The 22,161-nt window shown below is 44.8% G+C and overlaps 2 protein-coding genes across 4 annotated transcripts in view; one reads left to right on the forward strand and one right to left on the reverse strand.

Moving 5' to 3' along the window:
• NDUFAF6 (NADH:ubiquinone oxidoreductase complex assembly factor 6) overlaps positions 1-18,695 on the reverse strand; it is an 86,269-nt gene extending 67,574 nt beyond the window's left edge. Inside the window, exon 1 of one of the 3 annotated variants that reach the window (XM_085605232.1) lies at positions 18,468-18,695. In XM_085605232.1, coding sequence (XP_085461358.1) covers positions 18,468-18,613 — 146 coding nt within the window. In that variant the 5' untranslated portion in view covers positions 18,614-18,695. Of the gene's footprint in view, positions 1-18,315 lie in introns of all 3 variants that reach the window. The other 2 variants (XM_085605231.1, XM_085605233.1) reach the window with 2 other exon arrangements.
• A 348-nt stretch (positions 18,696-19,043) lies between these two features.
• The window catches only part of INTS8 (integrator complex subunit 8), a 724,118-nt gene continuing 721,000 nt past the window's right edge, over positions 19,044-22,161 (forward strand). Inside the window, exon 1 of the mRNA XM_085605229.1 lies at positions 19,044-19,193. The gene's annotated coding sequence lies outside the window, so the exon portion shown is untranslated. The remainder of the gene's footprint in view (positions 19,194-22,161) is intronic.

Genomic DNA, 22,161 nt, shown 5'->3' on the forward strand with positions numbered 1-22,161 from the left:
AAAACTGCTGGCAAACACTTTCTTACTGGAGTGTACGTTAAAAACACTGAACTGCATCTGCCAGAATGCAATGCATAATTGCTACCGACTTGCTGGCAGAGTCCTCCCTCCCCTCGACTGTTCGGCTCCTCCAAGAGTTATGTGTTTGACCTGCCATGGGTTGACCCCGTTTCGCTTGCAGAGGTGCTTCACATTTACAGACTCTCTGCCTGATTCGTACCGGCACACCCTTCCTTACGGACCCCTCCTCGGTGATTCACTCGCCTCGGCTAAATCTTCCTTATTGATTGATCTCCGTCCCCCTCCTGACCCTGAATTTCCACGGACCCTTCTAACATTACGTGGTCCAGCGTTGCCGTTTCATTCGGCTCGTCCTTTTAGAATAATTTGGACTCCCCCGGACCCGTCTGACTCCTTCTTGCCGATTCACCTGGCTCGCCCCTTCCACGCGACACTGTTCAAAATATGTGTAACCAGTCCTGATGATGGCCTTGATTGTCACGGGCCGAAACGCCGTCGACTTCAACAGCGTTACTGTTGGCGCATTTACAAACATGGGCATTTGCTTTACTGTCCTTTGAATTCCCATACATTTACTGTGTAAATGCCCTAATTTTTGCATATTCAAAATACCATTGTTCTCTTGCTGCGCCGTTTCACCGCTGTATATACCACTTTATGTGTCACTTGCGCCGTCACAAACTGCACGAGCACTTGTGCACAGTATCTTTTCGGTTACACTTTCACTAAGTGTCACGCAGTGCTTTTTTAACCTATATGATATGTACATATGACGCAATATGTTCATCATGTGTTGAAAATACAATCTTTCCTACTAACTTGGTCTCCTGTTGTCCTCTGTGTATGGATTCATTCCCCTGATACTGTAACATACAGCTCACCTTTAATTACTTGTCCTTCTATTGAATTCCACGTTGAGACATTGTTGTTTGATATTATGTACTGCCCCAGTCTCACTGTGGTTTATGGGCTACCTCCTGTGGTCTGATACTGCTCACATTTACAGGCAGCGTTAAGAACCCATACTTTCTGCTTAAGATCGATAAAACTCCAAAAACATCTGCAACTATCCGCTAGTCAGTAACTGTCGCAAGCTCTCCTATGCCGGTGGAGCGAATGATACTTCAGAAGCCTTAGTATTGTGCTTACCGCTTGGATCCTACGGAGTAAAGGTAGAGTGGGGGTGATGCGGGGACTGCGGGGCTGATTCCCTTCCCATTTTGTCACGTGTTCACGGTCGGTATTCCTGCCGAGAATCTTCGGAGCCGCGAATGGCAAGGTTGAGTCGGTGAGACGCTGGGAGGAGTATGGGCGGAGGCAGCAGCACGGCTCAGTCGGAGCTGCCGCCAGGACTTGCTTTCCACGGAGAGGCATCGATAGAACTCAGGTCCAAAGAGCCGCTTAAGATATTTCAAACGAAAAAAGCAGCGGGAAGTGTATCCTGGAAACTCCCCTTCTAAATCAGCGGGAGCAGGAACCGGAACCGGGACATGCCGCCAGAAGAACTAGGATGATTCCGGTAAGAAGGCGGGAGCGGGACTCATCGGAAGACGGGGATTTTGGAAAAGGGGCACGAAAGGGGGCTGAGAATTCCAAGCACAACACAACCGCAGCAAATAAGGAACAAGCCTGGGGATGCAATGATTTGCGAACATGATGCCCTCGAGAACATCTCTTCGTTGCGGTGTCTCGCCACACTGAGCACGAGACTGTCTCTTCTTCCAAAATAGCACTCGAAAATATAAGCATGCTGCTGGAGCTTAACTCTTTAGTTCACCTCAAACAAGCAGAGCAAAAGGCAAGCACACCACTGCCTTTCTCCGAGGCGAAGCAGAAATGCCTCGGAGAAACGCAGTGTCGTTTTCGGATTCGGGGGCGTGTTTTGCTGTTATCTCCTCTTGCCATTGGCTGGAGGAGAGAATTAGACTTTCTGCAAAAAACACGCCCCCCGATCCGAAAAGGACGGGGCCTGATCGGAGTGACGGGACCTCTTCTCCAATGGCTGGCCAGCATTTAAGAGGCCAGCCAATGGAGAACAGGGGAGAAGAGGGGCGGGTTCAAGCCCCTCTTCTCCAAGTCATTAAATCTCACGAGCGAGACTGCGCAAGCGCAGCCTTCGCTAGCCGAGACCTAAAAACGCTCCATCTCCATCTCACCCGGTCTTGTATTGTGCTGTTTATCAGAATGTTGAGATATGCTCATTTGCCATCAGCGCAGAAATTGAGCGCAGCAGTTATTATTGAAGCCTGATAGGGATAACACCAGTGATATATGCTGAATTTGCCTCGGTGTCATTGGCTGACACCAGGACACTCAACAGTGCTTGTAAGGTGTCTACTTTCCGTTCACAGCAGCGACCTGCAGGCGGCTTTCCTAATTTCATTTCCATCTTGGCTGAAAACAAAGGTCACATGTAAAGGGTCACCAGCCCTCTTTTTGCTCGAGTATTATTCTGTCTAGATGCCACTGCAATGGAGAGAAACAAAGGCAGGCTTAAGAGAAACTATGATTTGGAGGCAAGTGTTTGACTTTGTTCAAGTCTGTAGATGCATGCATTGTAAGAACGCCAGATGTATCGGTCTGTATAAGCAATTACACAAATAATTTAAATAGCACTATATATTTTTTACTGGATTTCTTTTATAGCACTACTCTGCTTAATGAGGGGTGTAAAAGTGATTTACATCGCAAAGACACATTATACCTAAACACTAAATCATGCTAGCGTACGATCAATATACAGGAAATGTTACATAAGACATTTAAGTTCCAAGGTGTAGGAGTCCCATATTACCCACCTGGTAAGGCATTATAAATTAAGAGTATGTGTTCTGGATTTAAAATGAAACAAAGTTATTGAGGTTGTCTTATAAAAACGTTATTACTACCCAAAGCAACCCTTTTTAGCGACCTGCAAATAACGACAGATTGTCAAAAAAATTCAATTTCTTAAGCCATGCCTTGACGTTTGCATGCAGGTTCTTGATACTGGTTCACAGCTCACTGTGCTATATTAGGACTGCAACTTATGAACTACAAGTAACAAATGGATCTCTGCTTCAAAAGCACTAACCCACTTTCCTATCTACATAAAATACAAATCTGTGATCTGCATGTTACATGATGTGCTTTGCAGCAAGCACATTAACTCCCTAGGCTACTTTGAGTTAATAATGTGACCCTCGTAACCATCTGTTCTGAATTTGAATTTGTTACTCTAAGATATCCGACGTTTCTTCCAATAACCGTTCTGCATTATAGTGTAGGCCATGAATCTCTGGTTGTAGGACACAACCAGCCATGCCTAAACCACGCATGCCTTAACCATACGGTCTTTACAACGATCGAGTCTTTGTCACACATTCCTTTACAACGAATTTCATTGTAAAGGAATGTTTGGAAAAGGTATATGTGTCGTAAATAAAGATCCCACCTCAGCACCCCCTCCCACTGAGAACCTTACAATTCGGTCCTCCTGCTTTATAATCTACCCACCCCAGCCCTATTAACTAGCCCGATCCCCTACCCCGAGTCCTAAAACAAGGCCCCCTAGCCCAAAAAACTACTCCGACCCCAGCACCCCCACCCTGAGCTCTAAAAACGGCCGCCAGCCCTGATAACTGACCCGTCCCCACCTGTCCGAAGCCCGAAAACTCTGCCTCCTGCCCTGAAAACTGCTCCTTCCTCCCAGAGTCCTAAAATTTGGCCACCTGCCCTAAAAACTACCCTGACCCCAGCCCCCACCCAGAGCCCTAAAACCGGCCCCCACCCCTAAAACCTACCAGTCCCAGCCCAACTTACCACGCTCCGTCCCGGTCCTTTCTGCAGCGATCCTTCCGGTTTCTCTCCCCGCCCGCTCAGACAGCTAGAGCGTTGACTGCCTTAACCATGAATATGCTTGGTCAGGCATATGCGTGGTTAAGACAGGCGTTTTTCAGCTAGTAGGGAAACGGCACACATGCGTAAGGCCACTTTGTAAAGGCCATTTTACCTAAATCTCTAGAATTATTCATTTAATTTTTTTTTTTTTTATAACAAATTTTATTCGTCAAAATAACACATATAATGCAGACCTCTGAATCCCAGAGACAACTGCCGCATGTACCATACAAAAAATATCGACTTTGACCATTTTACTCATTTAAGACAGGAGAATCTGAAAAGCGTTACATATAGAATCAACCCCTGCAAACCCCCAACATCCCCCCTCGCACCATCTCCTCACTCCTAAAAAGCATATCTCTAAACCAAACTGCCACTGCTCCACTTAAAGGGGCAATGAAAAAATGTCGGCTCTTGCCATGGAGATAAGGGCAACCCATGAAAGAATAAAGACAACAAAAATACAGAAAGAAAAAAAAAAGGGGGGGGGGGCCACAGATCACTCCAGGTCCCGGGTCCGGGCCTCCAGTGGCGGTTCCAGTTCCAAGCAGCAATAATCAGTCCAGCGCTTCCAGATCTTATAGTGCTTACGGGGGCACCCCCTAGCTTCAAAGATGGGAATCTCAAGACCCATGCAGAAGTCCAAACCTCTCTTCCAGACCGAAACCGAGGGAGCCACCACCACCTTCCAGGCTCTAGCTACATCTCTCTTCGCTAAGGTGAAGCCTAAGAGCAAAAGGTGGCGCTTATAAATATTACCCCCGATCCCTTCCATCACATGAAGGAGGACAAGTTTCAGCGAACTAGGAAGCTCCCATCCCAGAACCTCGTAAAGGCAGGCCAGGACCCCCCTCCAAAATCGCGCTGTGCAGTGCCAGATAGTGTGTAGCAGGATCCCTTCCTCGAGCCCACAACGAAGACACACCGGGGAAGCCACCAAGCCAGCCCTCCAGAGCCTAACCCTGGTAAAATAGACCGTATGAAGATATTTGAATTGAATAAGCCGCAGGCTTATAGCAATAGCCGCCCCACGCGGGGAGACCAAGGCCTCTGTCCAGTCCTCTTCCTCCATCTGACCTACATCACCCACCCATGCCTCACGCAGACGCTGCAAGGAGGGGGGAGCAATGCTTAACCAGAGATTGATACATTTTAGAGATCTTATGGTCCAAGAGGTCTCCCATGAATACCTTGGCCTCTATGGGGCAAAACTCCGGCAAAGAATAGAGACCCTCCAAGCTGGGGCATATTGCGTGTCTAAACTGTAGATATTTGAAGAATTGGGTTTTGGAAATCCTTCTGGATGTCCTGAAAATATTTTAGAACCGTGCCCCGCATGACGTTCCCTAGGATAGAAATCCCAATGTTGTCCCAATCACGAAACCCGGAGAGAGACAGCAACTGCGGGAAACGGCCATTGTGCCAAAGTGGGGTCTCCCGGGTCAGCCTATTCCACCAGCCCATTCTCCGCAGAGCCTGCCTCCAAAGCTGAAACACAATCCGTGTAGCCGACGGCAGGGGACGCCTCATCGGGACAGAGTAAAGGAGAGTATGTAGGGACCGATCCCCCATGCAGCGCCGCTCCACAGCATAGGCTGGGTCCGCTCTGTCCCCATACCACCACTCATTCAAAACAAGGAGATGCGACGCAACATAATAGGACCCAATATCGGAGGTAGCCAGCCCCCCACTATACGTAGATAGAAAGCACGTCCGAACCGCCACCCTCCCCGCTCCCCCATCCCAAAGAAACTGACCTAGGGCAGAATTCACCTGCCGGAACCACCGCGGGGGGAAATCGGGTAGGGATGATTTTGCAATTGATACAACAGTCGCTGGAGCAATACCATCTTAAAAATGGCGGACCGGCCGTATATAGACAGGGGCATGTGGGACCATGTCTTGATATCTTCACGCACACGCTCCCATACAGGTGCGATGTTGCGCTCCCAAGCCGTAGTGGGAGAGTCTAACAAAAATACCCCCAAATATTTCATGCCCCATGCACCACCTGAACCGACGATGCCCAATGACCAAGCTCACCCCACTCTCCCAATACCCACAGGGTGGACTTTCGAGGGTTCATATATAGACCAGAGGTTTCCCCAAAGATCTGCATGAGCCACATCAATCGGGGGCCCATGCGTTCCAGATTGGTCAGGAAAAACAAAACATCGTCTGCATACTGGGCGATGCGATCAGAAAGCCCATGTGCCCACTCAAAGCCAGACACCTGAGCGTCCATCCGCATCCAAGCAGCCAGGGGCTCCATTGCTAATGCAAAGAGATACGGGGAGAGCGGACACCCCTGCCTGGTGCCCTGCCCAATTGAAAAGCCCGATGAAGCGAAACCCGCCACCTGCACTGAGGCGTCAAATCTGTGTACAACAAGGTTAAATAGGACAAGAAACGCAGACCAAAATTCAGCCGCCGCAGAAGCGCAAATAAATAGACACAGTTCAGGGAGTCAAAGGCCCTGTCCATATCTGCCAACAGAAGCGCTGCCCTCTCCCCCAATCCCTGAACCGTCGCGACCACCACATGAGCCCGCCGAATATTATGGCGGGTGGCACACTGGGGCATGAACCCAGCCTGGTCCGGGTGCACAAGTAGAGCTATATGAGGGCGGAAGCGGCTCGCCAATGCCTTGGCAAGTATCTTAGCCTCCACATTCAGGAGGGAGATAGGGTGATATGAGGCGTGATGTTCCAGCGGTCTACCGGGCTTGTGGAAGACCACTATCTCGGCGTGCCTCCAGTCACTTGGCAGACATCCCCTGTCCCTGGCCTCCTCCACCACCCTGCAGTAGTGGGGCCCGAGCGGTCGAAAGTATTTCTTTAAACATTTGCAGGGAAAGCCATTGGGGCCAGGGGCCTTGCCTGAGTTCAGCTCCCCTAGGGCCACCCCCAGCTCCTCATCAGTAAGCGGGTCCTCCAGCCTCTACCGTATCTCATCTGGAAGTGCCTTTGGCGGAAGATCGTCTAAAAAACGATCAATAACTTCCGCCTGGAGGCACTCCGTGGGGGTATATAACCGAGCATAATATTCCGTAAAGCTGCATGCAATATCCAAAGCGCCAGATAATGGTAGCCCATCCAACCATACGATACCCGAGAGAACCTGGGGGCGAAGCGACCCCTGGCACAACCGATGTAACATTTTACTAGATTTGTCACCCCACTGGTAAATCCTACTATGGGTAGCCAGCCAGGCCTGGCGAGCCTCATCCAAAAGAATACGAGAATATTCCTGCTGCGCCAGAAGTAGCTAATGTCGAGCCAATCACCCTCCCTCTTTACTGCCGCATGTCTCCAACTCCAGAATAATAGCTTCCGCCCAGACCAGTGCCTCTCTACGCAAACATCGGGCCGTAACGCAATACGAGATGTCTACCCCCCAAATAGTGGGCTTCAAGGCCTCCCAAAGAGTATCGGCCCCCCGGGACCGAACCCAAATTAACAGCCAGATACTGATCAATGGCATCGTCCATCTAGACACCGTAATCCTCCTTCTGTAGGTTCCAGACTGATAAGCGCCAACGGAATGGCCCACTGGCCCCCCCGCTCGCACCGTAATGGCCACTGGAGAGTGGTTGGAAAGTCCTCGCGGGAGAGTGTCAGCCGCCGTCACCCTACTGTCGAAGGCCCGCTGAACAAACAAATAATCCAGACGGGAAAAGGAACCATGAACTGACGAGAGATATGTGTAGCCCTGTGTACTACCATGTATCCTACGCCAGGGGTCCACCCAATCCAAGCTCATCACCAAGGAGCATAATTTAGTGGGGAGGCGGGTATCAGATACAGCCCTGGGCCTCCACCTATCCCTGGCCACCTCCATCACATCATTCCAATCCCCTCCACCTATCCCTGGCCACCTCCATCACATCATTCCAATCCCCTCCGACGACCGCTAGGCCCTCCGGTATATCTGCCCACAGGGTCATAATATTCTCCGCCAGTCCCCAGGAAAGAGGCGGGGCGTAGACACTCCCCAGAACCAAGATCTCCCCATCCACAATGCCCTGTACAAATATATACCTGCCCTGAAGGTCCCCCCAGGTCTTGACATGCGTGTAGGCAACTCTACGATGTATTAAAATTGCAACCCCTCTGGAGCCCCTCACGAATCCGGAGTGATAGACCTGTATAAATCCAAAGCGCTGAAAACATAAGGCCTTAGTCCCCATAAAGTGGGTCTCCTGCAACAATAATATGTCTGCGCTGGCACGCTTGGCTAATTTTAGGATAGCCCCCCTTTTGATCTTATCGAGTGCCCCTCTCACATTCCAACTAAGTACTCTAAGAAGACCCAAGGCCTCCCGTGCACCAGCAGGCATTCCTACGCCATGTAGGTCCCATGCAGTCCAGTGGCAGTAGCAGGAATCCTCCACACAATACAAGAGAGTCTAGGAACCAGGTAGACGGTGCAACAACCCCAAGACACACCCCCAAAATACAACCCAACAACGCTCCCCCCCTATCCTGTACCTCCAAAACAATGAAGTACCTGTTGCGGCAGGCATAGCAGGCTGACCCCAACAGGAGGTCCCACCCCTCACCCACCAATGGATCCCCAAAACACAGCCCATTGTCACAAGGCCTCCTCTCCTTCTGTGGAGCCCCACGGAGAGACTGGCCGGCCTACTCGCTTCTCCAGTCTATGAAGAATGTTCAAGGTCGGGTAACTGCCTGGTCAACCTGACATCAGTCCGCTGATGTATGTGCCCGAGAGATGGACCCCTCCCGGGCCGCGGCCCCCGCCGACAGCGAACGACGCCTGGACTTGGAGCGCCTTCTCCCTCTCCTCCTCGGCCCACTAGGATTCCAGGCCGGCCCGCCTGAAGAAGAGTCAGATTCTCTTCCTGGGGGAGTGTGAGGGCGCAACTGCACAGTTTCATCTGCCCAATTAAGTACCTCCTCCGGTGAGTCAAAGAAGTGGGTGCGGGACCGGTAAACCACACGCAGCCTGGCCAGATAAAGCAAGGTATAGGGGGGTTTGAGTTCACTCAGACGGGCTTCGGCGGCCAGGAACGACTGCCGCCGCTTCTGTACTAACTTAGTGTAGTCTGGAAATATCAGAATGCGTGAGTTGTTGAAGAGCAGCGATTCGATTTTTTAACTTTTATTTAATTTATTTCGTGGTAATGAATCAGATGTAATTGATAGAACTTTTTATTAAGTAATAATTCATCATGTAATCCTTCCACTTCTTTAATGCTCTTCTTGATCACACCTTCTGTGCTTAGCCCACACGTGTTTCGTCGCAGTTTTAGCAACTTCTTCAGGGCTCTTATAGGACAGGACAACTATCGCTCTGGTGATAATTCCAAATCGGACACTGCAAATTCTCTTGTGTGTCTGCAAATTTGTGTTCCCATTCATCCAGAGCCCCCATATATCTAAGACCGTATGTTGTTATTGTTAGATTCCAGACGGTCTCTTATGCCTAATATTCTTGTATCATGCTCCAAACAAGTGATCCTCACTCCTGTATCTATGTATCTTGTGCCGTCTCCGCGAGTACGCTGAGCATGTAGTATCTGATTTGATTATACATTGTGATTTGATCCTAATGATCATTTACTAATGGTTTTAGGCAATGCCTAGCCCTGAGAGCAATTCAGGACATTTCAACAAGTTACTACACTAATTGGATTAGTGGGTACAGACTTTTCTTGATTATATACTTATAGCATCAATGTCATGCACCGTTCTGGGACCGATTTTCGCTCACCGCTTTTTAGATCAACCTATGGCCATTTCTCTGCCAGGGAGCATGGTATGTTTTTAGTCAGTGCATGTTTACTATTTTTGTTACCATTTGCCTACACAATTTCGAGTTACTACACCTGCATTTGCAGTGAGACACAAGAGATCTTCCAAGTTTGCAGTGCCAACACCCTCACCATTAGGAGTGTAATTAGTTCGACGTACACTTAATTCTTGGTTTCTTTCCATCCAAAACTTAATATGGGGTCTCCAACAAACACCATATGCAGTCAGTCCTGAGGATGGTATCGCGTATTTAGTACAGTAGTAGACCAAAACATTGCAGCAGATTCCACTACTTTCTCGCAGATCAACCAACACAGAAACATTCTACATCCCAAAAGATATGATCTCTGAAATGTTCCGTAAATTAGAGTGGAGTATGAATATATGAATATAAAAAAATGACATTATATATATATATATATATATTTGTCAACAGCAAAGAATTTCCAGTATCCAAGGAAAGAAGGCACGCGCGCTCCCAGCAGGTAAGTTGCATATATTAGTTTAATGAGCAGCACACTTTACGCGTTTAGACACCAGAAGTGTCTTGTTCACTATATATCTATATCCACAAGACACTTGCTCAAACAGCGGTAACATATGTGAGAACAGCAACACACACTGAATGAGATGGATTGTAGAACTCTATCTACCAAGATGCAGTTGGTGCACACACCCACTGGACGGAACATTTAAAATCATGCAGGTGCGTGACAAAAACTTTGATGCTGGACTCCATTTGCCTATGTCAGTGAGCAAGGGCTGTGTGTGCCCGAAACGCGTTTGGCGATGATTCTAATCTTAAAGGCAATGCTGTATGTGAATTGACATTACGGAATCCTGTGCAGTCTGCCGATTAAAAAGGAATATTCATCACGTTGTGTGGGCGCCTCATGCTTTTTGCGCAAGTGTCTTGTGGATATACATCTTTTTTTTTTTCAGCACACCAGTTTGTCGACAATAGGCTCCAACGTGATCTGGCTCGCTTGGAAATAGACTTTTATTGTGGCTTGAGGTAACACATTTCACCGTATCCGTGGTCTTTTTCACAACGAATGCCTGGTGTCATTTTACTCTTTTATACCACCATATTTTTAAAGTGACAGAGCAGATAATAATAAACAACATATAATGCAATATACCATTCATCCTTTTGTCATTTAGTATGATTGAAGAATCTAATTTTCTATGCAATCTATTCTTTTAATAAGATGAGACCAAATTCAAATATGGTAGAATGGATTGCACATACAAATTGCAAAAATACAATTATAAAATGTGAAAATAATAATGAAATTGAAAATGAATCACACTAAATAAAACAATTCATTCAAATAAATTACTTTGTTTGATGACTATTTCCATATTGTGCAGCATTCTGTCCCATATTGAACGATTGCACATTGGAAATTCTTAGATTAAATTCTATCTTCGTCAACCCCTGTGTCAGACTATATACTACTGCACTAAGTACTGGTACAAAAACAAATGTATATCAAAAAGGGCAAATGCCAATTTCTCTACAGGATAAAGTGAAAAAAGAGCTAGATGTAATTTTAGCATATCTGATCACACTTCTGGCTTCAACACCCTTCTATGTAGCCAAAAGTTGTTGCATAGTATATATCTATAGATTGTGCAAAACCAGCCTAAAGTGCATATGTTTTCTATTCCGACAATGTGCAAAATTATATATAAACAAAAAATATATATTTACATAATCACCAACGCTTTCACCTCACGCAGCAAGGCAACTACGGCACCATGAAGAAAGTCAGGTCTGGACAATATATTTCTTTCTCAGTATTTATTCCAATCCACCATTTGTGCAGAGATATGGACGGTCTATGCGTTTCGGCTCTATGCCTTCAACTGGATATATCTCCCAACTACGTTCCACCAGGCGGCCGAACTCTCAGCGGGTGCCTCCGTGCGACGGGTGAGGTCGTTTGTTGAACAAAAACTATCATAAGAAAACTGAGCACTCACGGGTTCTTTCCATATGATTTATTAGGCCGACGCGTTTCGGTATTATACCTTCCTCAGTGCCTTCAATCATTAAAAATTTTCTGCACAGCTTACGATATATATATATATATATCTCCACCTCTCTGTGCCTAACAAGTGGGCTGTTAAATATTCAGCAAAACCAATTCAAAAAGTTTAAGGCAATAAGATGAGAAAGCCCTGTGCAGGCTGCCACAATAAAAGCCAGTTGCCCTATAAATTAAACCATAATCATAATTTTTGTTGGACTATAAATTAATCCAAATGTTATAAATCATAAACATTAGAAACGTTATAAACATATATGTCATAATAATTCCGCCATTATATTTTTGTTGTTCTTTAATGATATTGCTCATCTATATCGAATCCACAGAGAATACTACGCTGTAAAAAATAAGAGAACTTTATCTTTGTACTTTGGATTAATATTATGATTATGTACAACCAACACACTGGATAGATGAGTGTCTATTGCTTTTCCTGTACCCCTTAAAAATTAATTTGTGTAGCTTTGTCTGGAATTTAATATAAAAAAGTGAATACTATTACTTTTGTACACTTGTTTTTTTCTTTTATTTTTGTTTTGTTCCATTATGGATAATAGCCGATTTCGATTGATTCTCATAGGTTGATTCGATGCACAGTATTCAAGAGAAACTTAAATACAGACCACTAAGCCTCAATGATACTGTAAATTACCCCCAATAGGTCAATTACCCCCAATAGGTCAGTCACTTAAGGAGATCTACTGTTACATTTGTTCTTCTTGCCAATTTCTTGTGGCATAGTTTTGTTTTTTTAAATGTATAAGTTGACTGTCAACTCCGATTTTAATGACTACGCTTCCTTTTCACCGTCACCCATTGACCCTCAATTTAAGGGTAAAAACATATATCTGCAGTTAGTCTCAATATGCGGACGACATGTTTCAGCCTAGTCACTCTCACATAGAAGTGCAGCGGCTTTCTTCAGGACCTACTGGTTAGTGCTGCTGCTCAGCGTATGTTATTCAAAATAAGAGTGAAAAAGGCATCTAACATACAAAACCATCCATTTGCTCTGCTACACTCAGGGAATGAGTCCTTTAAAAGGGATATCCCTTTACTACCCATGATACGGTTGGGGAGAGTCCGTTTGGCCTAATGCGAGGTAGATTTCCCCATTGCAAAATTAATCCGGGATGGATTGGTAGAGGCAGAAAATATGACTGGGATTATGAACTAGTAGTGAGGGAGTTCATTATAAATTCACAATCCAAAAATAAATTGTATTTTGATGCTAAACACGGCACTAGAGAAGCTTGTGTGAAAGTTGGACAAAGCGTCAGGGTTAAGCAAGGAAAAAAGTCGAGCACAGTACAATCCAAGTTTTCGGAACCAAGGACCGTTACTAGGGTCATGAGAAACACAGTGCAACTCGACGATGGCAATGCCCATCATATGAGTCGCATTGCGATTTCTGCAGATCGTGTAGTTAGGAAAAAATGTGTTTTGGAAGGGAGAAGAGACTATTGGTGGATGGATATTTTTCCTTCCTTTGAGAACCGCAATGAGAAACTTGGAAACACGGAAGCTGGGAGTAGTGTACAGTCTATAACTCTTTTGGACACATCTCAAGCACCTCAGATTTTGGAGGATGGAGTAAATGGTGAAGTCTCTCATGAACAAGATAACATCTGTGGTCAGCCCCCTAATTGTTTGGAGGAAACTGAAGGGCAGCATCAGGAGGTGGTTAGAGAGTTAGACGCACATGGCAAAGGGGTGATTAATGACTCCACCATTGAAAACAAAACTAGCAAATTTGGGAGATGCATTATTGCTCCCAAGAAACTTGATGATTTTGTGCGTTTCTGAATGTTGTGCCTGTTTATTTTTCTGTAATTTTATTTTTTTGATTGTGCTTTGTATAATTGACAGATTTGTAAAATTTCGTTAAGAAGGAAGATGTGTAGTAATGGTGTATCGCTTTAAGTGATGTTCCATTACTAGAATCTTATTATGTAATAGGAATGTTATAGTATGAACAGGAGGTCGTTAGGGCACTCTACCTGCCTTTACCTTTAGAGCTGCATGTCCTTGATATACTCAGCTTACAGAAATAAACCTTTACCTGTAATCTCCTGCCTACTTCGATCTTGCTCTTTCCTACAAGATTACGACACTAGGTCTTTGTTTTGATAGTTCATTATCTTTTAGACCCAAAGGTTTCTTGATTGTGGTATAAGTAGTGTTCTGGCCATATGGTAGGCCTGGTCGACTTGAAGGTGAGCGAAGCACGGCCGCTGCAAGCGGAGTGAAGTGTCAGCTTGCGTAGAGAAATACCAACAAAGATGTCAGTATAATAAAGTATTTATTTCAACATAAAGACCCGCATACAGCTGATAAGAAGTCGGGACAGTCAGGAACAGCCGGTAAGAAGAATGCCGTGCCTCTCAGTGACGTAGCTTAAATAACATTGGAACATTCTAAATGACGTGGAGGGAAGACAACCAATGGGAAAAGAGTGCAACCCCACATTGCGCAAGGAAGCAAAGCACGTTACGATATACTACATCTCCCTTTCTCACACAAACAAACATTAATACATTATAAAGTCTCTAAACCTGTTTGGAATACGTGTTATTCCAGAACCAGTACAAGACCCTTCACAGAGATTAGAAGCAAACAAATCATAGTTATCACTACAACTTCCATCTGTAGCTACTACCCTTGGTACTTGCATCTCTTGGTCAGTTGATGCGCCCAAAGTTTCACTGTTATGTAGCGTTTCCTTTTCAATAACAACATGCCTAGGAATCCCTGATGTCTCCTTTGGGATAGAGCATTCTCCGGTTGGTACATTTGTGTCTGATTGGGCATTTGTGGAAACACCTTCATTTTTATTTAGACTCAAGTCAAACCAACAATCACTCTGATTGGAATCTACATTCTCATTTTGTGGACATGTCATTAGTTCTTTCTGCCCACCTTTGAGCTTGATAACATCACTTTTGTTTCTCCACCCCAATTTATGCAGGCGAACAGAACCACTCAAGACCTCCATCACTTCACTAGGTTCGTAGTACTTGGACTCTCCTTTCTGCTTGACAAAAGGTTTTTTGTCAATTACCCAATCACCCTTGCAGATATCTTTAACAATGGCTCTGTGGATCTTGTCATGGTACTCTTTTGACTTAATTTGTTGCTTTAAAATCTTATCTCTCACTTTAAGGTTAGAGTCATTCAATTTTGTCACTTCCTGAATTCGTTCCTGAAGGATAGAAAACTTTGGAGTGATGGCAGTGTTACATTGCCGTCCTCTCATGAGGAAAAAAGGAGTATACCCTGTTACACTGTTAATTGTGTTGTTGTACATATCAACTCTTTCGCGAGTGAATTCAACTACTGGAAGACCTGCAGGAAGTGCCATCTGAATACCATCTTTAAGGAAACGGTTAACTCTTTTCACTTGTCCATTGGATTTGGGCGAGTAACACGGAGTCTTTTCCTGACGTATTCCATTTCTCTTTAAAAATGTGGTCATTACTTCAGAGGTAAGCTGTTTTCCATTGTCCGAAACTAAGACCTGCGGGAAACCTTCCAAAGAAAAACATGACTCCAAGAATTCTATTACACATTTGGAGTCTATGGTTGATACAAATTTGACATATATCCATTTACTATATTAGTCACATAATACAATTATAAATCTTGAATTATGTTCCAACACACTGAACGGACCTGCAAAATCAATAGCAACCTTGTTCCAAGATGAATTAGGAATATCAACTAACTGCATTTCTTGCACTCTAGGCTTCCAATGTTTATCTGACTTCAAACATATTGAACAATTATCCACAAATACATTGACATCTGAGTCCAATCCAGGCCACCAATAATACTGTTTCAACAATTTCTTGGTCATGGTTGACCCCAAATGGGAATTATGAGCTAACTCAACTAGATGTTTTCTTAGTTTTGTAGGTGGAATCAACAAATCCCCCCGGAAAATAAAACCTTTCTCAATGCTCAATTCTTCCGCAACTTGCACCTAAGTTTTTAACCCAGCATGTACATTTCTGATTGGCGGCCATTTGCTCAATATATACGCTTTTACCTTGTTTAACACTGGATCTTCCTCTATGAGGCTCAACCATTCAGATTCTTTACACACCTGTTCTGATTGGTTAAAACCATGCACATACGACACTACGCATTCAGTGTCTTCTTCCATTTTGGGTTCATCATTGTTCAATGGAAGGCGTGAAAGGAAGTCAGCACTTATGTTTTTCTTACCTGCTATGTGTTTAATAGTAAAATTGTATTCCTGAAGTTTTGATAACAATCTTACTAACCTTGCAGACACTTTGCCATTTCCCCTGCCACATCCGTCCATTAAGAAAGTCAAAGGTTTGTGATCTGTGATCAACTCAAAACGTTTTCCCCATAAGTACATTTTGAGTTTATCAACAGCCCAAACACAAGCCAGGGCTTCCCTCTCTATAGTGCTATAGTTACACTCTGCATCCAGTAAACGTCTAGAAATGAATGCGATGGTATGCACATTACCTGCTACTTTTTGAGTATAAACTGCACCTATGCCAACCGAACTTGCATCTACAGTGATGATATTGGTACCATCCGGATCATAGGGTTTCAAAGTAGGGGCTCTCAATTGCTTTTTTGATCTCTGTAAAAGCAAAATCTTGATCTTCAGACCAAACATATTTTTCTCCTTTGCGAAGCAAAACGCGTAAAGGCTCAGCTATTTCTGAGTAGTTTTCAACAAAACGTGAATAATATTCACTGAGCCCCAAAAAGGATTTAAGGGTATCTTTATCAGTTGGTTTAGGAGCATCAGTTATGGCTCTAACTAAGTTGAGTTTAGGTTTGATACCACTACCACTCAAGATATGGCCCAAGTATTCAATTTCAGTTTGTAGAATCTTACATTTGTCTTTAGCAACTGTCATACCTCTCTCGTTTAATTTGTTAAGAACAATGTCTAAAATTTCATTGTGTTCTTCGATTGAACTAGCATGAATGAGTATGTCGTCCTGAAACTTCTGAACGCCCAACACTCCTTTAAATATACATTCCATCAATTTTTGAAACACGCTGGCTGATGAAGCCAAACCGAAGGGGAGTCTTACAAATCTATAAGCACCCAACGGAGTAATGAATGTTGTTAGATCTTTAGATTCATCAGACAGTTGAACTTGGTGATAGGCTGATTTGAGATCTATCAACGAAAAATATTTTGAACGCTTCGTGGCCGCTAGAATCTCCTGGATTTTGGGTAAAGGAAAACAGTCCACTAATATATTTTTGTTTAATGATCTCAAATCAGCACACAAGCGAACTTCACCATTTTTTTTTTTAATCAAAACAATAGCAGAAACCCATTCCGCTGAATTGGTTTGTTCAATAACCCCTTCATCAACCAATTTGTTGAGAAGTTTTTGTAATTCAGCTTTTACAGACAAAGGGATGGATCTTACCTTATGCTTAACTGGTATTGCATTTTTCTTCAACTTTATGGTATGTTCAAACCCTTTTACACAACCAATTCGGTCTTCAAAAAGAGTCTCATATTTACTTAGAATTGATTCGACTTTGTCAGACGTTACGTTACGATATACTACACGGAGGTTCACACAGCGTGCCCGATTGACTAAGGCACAGCTACCAGAAGGGGACGGCCACCTGGTATGTTCGATTAACTGAAGGTGAATGAAACATGGCCGCTGTAAGATGATGAATGTTGAAGCATGTCCACCGGAAGTGAAAGTTGACGATGTCTGCCTGATTGACTGAGGCTTGGCTACCGGAATTCAAGTCGATGACCAGCAGGCATGTCTGATTGAATGAAAGTAAATTAAACATGGCTTCTGTAACATTGTGACTGTCGAAGTACTGCCACTGAAATGGAATAACATCCGGTGGTGTGCCTGACTGAGGCTCAAATACCTAAGGAGGACGCCACATGGCATGCCTGATTCACTGAAGGTCATCATGACACATGGTTTCTTTGACATGGTGATTGTAGAAGCAAAGCCATCAGAAAGGACAGGTCACCCGGGTGCCTGGCTGAGTGTCAGCTACCAGTAGTGAACAGCCACCCGGTACCGTCTGCTTGATTAACTAAAAGTGTTACCAATGAACGATGAACAGGTGGAGAAACAATATCAGAACTTCTGCTTTGAATGTAGAGCACAAAGCAAAATATGATGGATGGCTTGTAAGCGAAAGCAGCCAATACTCTTCCAAACTGAGTGAAGGGTCATTATTGCCACCTGGAGGTGGCTGACCACCACTATCAGCTCTATGCAGTTCGCCTCTGGCCTCCCGAACTAAAGTTTCTGAGCTTTGCCCTAAAGTGTAAGGCTGGCAACTGGCAGGGGCTAGGAGCTCTGCGCAATTGGGAGTTGGCATTGCTTTCCAATCAGGGCTAGCTAGTTATTTGCAACCAACCCCCGCTAGGCAGCATAATAGAGCTCTACGTAAGAGCAACGGGGTAGAGGAATATTCGGAATTGTGTGCTTGTGCGGGGAGGTTTCGAGGTGATGGGCATAGTGATTAAGACGTGGGGAGTTGCTCTACCGCATGGACTATATGTATGATCTGCAGCCGGGGGATGGGCTTACATTCAAGGGCAGCAGAGGTGGAGCGCTCGGCAGGCTCTCTGCACTCGGGTATTGGGTTGGGATCTCTCCATTCAGCTTCTGGGATCTCAGTACTCACGGGCTCGAACCAATGCACGCAGGTACGGGGCTCTCCAGAAAGATGACGCTATTACCTGACCAGTTGCAGACAGTATGCTTCATCCTGCCCCGCTGACCCGGTCGAGACTGAGCTGGCTGATACCCTGCTGGCAGTGCCCCGCGGTAGCGCCAGTACCCGGCGGTGTAGGCACAGAGGTGCCAGCCTCACTGAAACACCCATTCTAACTCCAAGGCTGTACTGCCTACTCTCTTCATAGGCAAGAGCACAGGGTCATCGCCATGGAGGGCAGCAACAGTGAAAAGGGACATGAAGAAAACGCCTGAACCCGCTGAAATAAAAAGAGGACGGGACCGCACGGAGCTTGTTCGTAAAGGACTCCCAAAGTCAAAATAAAGAATTCACTCCCCATCAGGGGTCGTTGGCATGGCTGTATTGTCGTTGTTTTTTTTCAGTACAAAAGTGTCTCCACGTCACAGTCTCACCCTAATCGGTTTCAAATCAGACACAATCACATTTTTGTAAAATAAGGAAAGACTTTTTCGCCATCATCCTAGCCTGTTTGGCTGCGGCCTCCTAATACGTCTTGGTGGTGCCCTCGTGCTGACTAATGTACGCAAGAAGTAATCTGTCAGGTTCCGCAGTAACTATAGTGATGAGAAACGCGAATGACGTAATTTTTGTGCGACCCGCTTCTTTGCTCTGGTGACGTTGTTGTGAGAGGCCGGCGTGTGTGCACTTGTGTAAAGTGAATAGGAAAGAAGCTGAAAACACCAGCGGTGCCGAGAAAGACTTCTGACAGGTACGTGAGAGTGCCTTGGGGTCAGCTATCAGCACTACACACTTTATCCTGACCGACAGTACAAACTGAGGAGTGCCACTCCGGAAGCCGGCTCCAGTGCTTCCCAGCCGACTGCCACTACACAGTATAGCAACGCTGTCTGCTGCTTCTCAGATGGTTCAGACCAGCGACCTGATGGTGGGGTGGGGGTTGGTTCGTGTGTTCGGCTATTTTATGCAAAACACATGCACTGTGGCCACATTTTAGTCTGTTGAAGTGCGGCTCTTTAGAAAGAGTTTTCATCACAGAGTTCACATAGTCAGATATTGTATTGTACTTAAATTGTGTTTATATAGCATTTATTACACCCGATGGGGCGTTAACGCGCCTTACATCGGGCGGCACGCTAATCTGGAACCAGGGTTAGTCATTAGTATTGTTATTGGGATTAGTTTTTTGCACTCACGCAAACCATTCCATTCATTCAGTCCATTTTTTTGTGGCATATAAAATTAATAGGAGTTAGAAATGTTATCCCTGGAAAGAGCATAGGAAGTTATGTGAGTTCATGCAGCTGGTTGATGATTAATAGATGCACTAAAGGAGGTGTGGTATTGTTAGTTTGCAAGAGTTTGGAGTGATGATTTTTTTTTTTTAAAACAAATTTTATTGCATCAATCGTCAAATACTATGCAGAGCCCTGTAACCCAGAGGCCAACTGCTACGTTTTACAATACAGTGAAACATTGTGTTGACTTTTATGAAATATCCCTACAAAACAACAGAATAATATGCAACAAGAATCCCTCCACCCCCCAATGCACTGTCATTGTACCATATCTTTTGCAAAGAGTGATGTGATTTGTCAAATAAGTTGGGCACAAATTGCAGAAATGCATTTATAAAGATTAAGGAAAACATGCAATTGACTTTGGTTGCGCCGAGAGGGAAAATGCATGAAGAGGATGGGAAAGGAAGGAGAGTCTTTTGAAATGAAAAATCACAGGTGACAATCAGAGGTTTTAAATAAAGATAACATTTTCATGCCTTATTTTGTGAATACACAGGACACATTTTGAGAGAGCATGCAGCCGTGAGGATGCAAGACTCTAGACAGAAGTAACATTATTTGCATGTGTCTGCCTGTAATGCAACTGATGCTCATGTAAAGCGCTTTGAAACCTTCGAGTCAAGCTCGCGTTATATAAAACTTAAAAAAAAAAATATATATATATGTCACTAAATTTGGTATTTTAGATTGGCACCAGAATTTAGTAAACAGTCTGTGTTTCAGTAAGGACCTCTGATCAGCCCCAGGATTGGAAGCATAAAATGTTGAGAGGAGAATCTGCAAATGCTGGAGCAGATGTTTTCTCAAGTTCGGCCTTGTTTGACACCCTCCTGGATTGACATGTCACAAGAAGGTGGGCGAGTACAGCTTCCCTAAATAGTACAAGTGTATTACTTACATTCCCGTGGCTGGAAATCCATACAATGAAATTCAATGAAGACTTTGTTAGCAAAGGGCTGCTGATTACATTTCCTGGAACACTGCCCTTTGTTAGATGGTAGGGGTATTGACAGAATTTGTGAAATAACCAATAGTTCACTGATACATTGATAATAACTAAGCTCATTGCTGAGGTGTAGACGCACACATAACACACCAACATCACCAGATTAAGTCAGCTAAAGGCATGTTCTATGATTGTGCTCATGACAGAAAATATTTGATTGGAGATGATGGTGCTGCAAACTGCAAAGTGACCTACAGTTCCCTGTAAGTTGCAAGCAAAATTGGTGAAAAAAATCTATAGGATTATGCAAATGTCTTCTGCAAGCCATTTAAAACATGTATACGGGACAAAAGTTAATTTCTACAATGCTCAACTCGAATAGGTTTACTTGATGCCTATGTGTAAAAAATTGGGTTATTAGTTGAAGGTGATAAGAGCCCCGTTCAAATAATTAACACAATCCTATTCAGGGTAAGTCACAAAAGTCACTTAAAAACCTATGCTTAACCCCCTAGTAGTGTGGCACAAAAGCACTCAGGGTTAAGTTAGAGGAGATGGCTGTTGTTTGTGTGAAGAGCAGTTCGTCATCAGAACTTTGCTTTGGCGGGAGACGCGGCGGTTGTTGTTGTTGATATGAAAGGTCTGCCCAGGATTGCAAAGAGCCCAAAACATCTGAATTTTCACCTGTAGCTCGGTTTTTGCAGTTTTGAAGTAGGAGGAGTACACTCTAATGCCAACCAAGGGTCCAGGACCTGTTGGGGCGCCTCTTGGCGATCAGGACTCACTCCAACAGCGGCCAGCGGCCAGCAGCAGGGCTCAAGCAGGTCCAGTTGGTGCTAGTCAGCTAGGCAGTTACTGGGAAGGCCTCTGGAAACATGTTATGTTCCTCAAACAGGAGCCCAGCATACTGACCGTTTGAGTCACTTTTGGGGATCCTGGGTTCAAGACAAGCAGGTCAAATCTTCCTTCTTCACACAGCAGGGAAGTCCTTCTACTCAATTTTCCACAGGTTCGGGAGTGTTTGTTCTGAAGAGAGGTTCTGAGGATGCCATTCTCATACCTAATGCCAGCCTGAGGGTGGGGAATGCTTCCTTTGTTTAACCTTCCCTGATTTCTGGGTTTGGCTTCAGTCCGCCTAGGAGGACAAAGGCAGACAGGCCTAGGTGTGAGGTGCATTTATTAGTACCAGGACAGGCCGCCTTAAAAGGCAGGAAGGGGGTGAGCACAGGTGCCCTTTGGAGCTGAGTAATACCCCCAGGCAATCCTGTTCAGGGGAGGAAAACCTTGCCCCGCACTGAAGGCTCTTTTGTCCCTATGTCTGGAAGGAACACACAGCACACCACAGGAGAGCCATTCACAGTCATGTGACCATGGACACTGGCAGAAAGGCACATTTGGTTTGGGCAGAAAGATAACAACTTTTGAAATGTGGCATTTCCAGAATAGTAACTTAAAATTCGACTTTACCATTT

This window comes from Triturus cristatus, chromosome 5_1, assembly GCF_964204655.1.
Source record: "Triturus cristatus chromosome 5_1, aTriCri1.1, whole genome shotgun sequence".
NCBI classification, from domain to species: domain Eukaryota; kingdom Metazoa; phylum Chordata; class Amphibia; order Caudata; family Salamandridae; genus Triturus; species Triturus cristatus.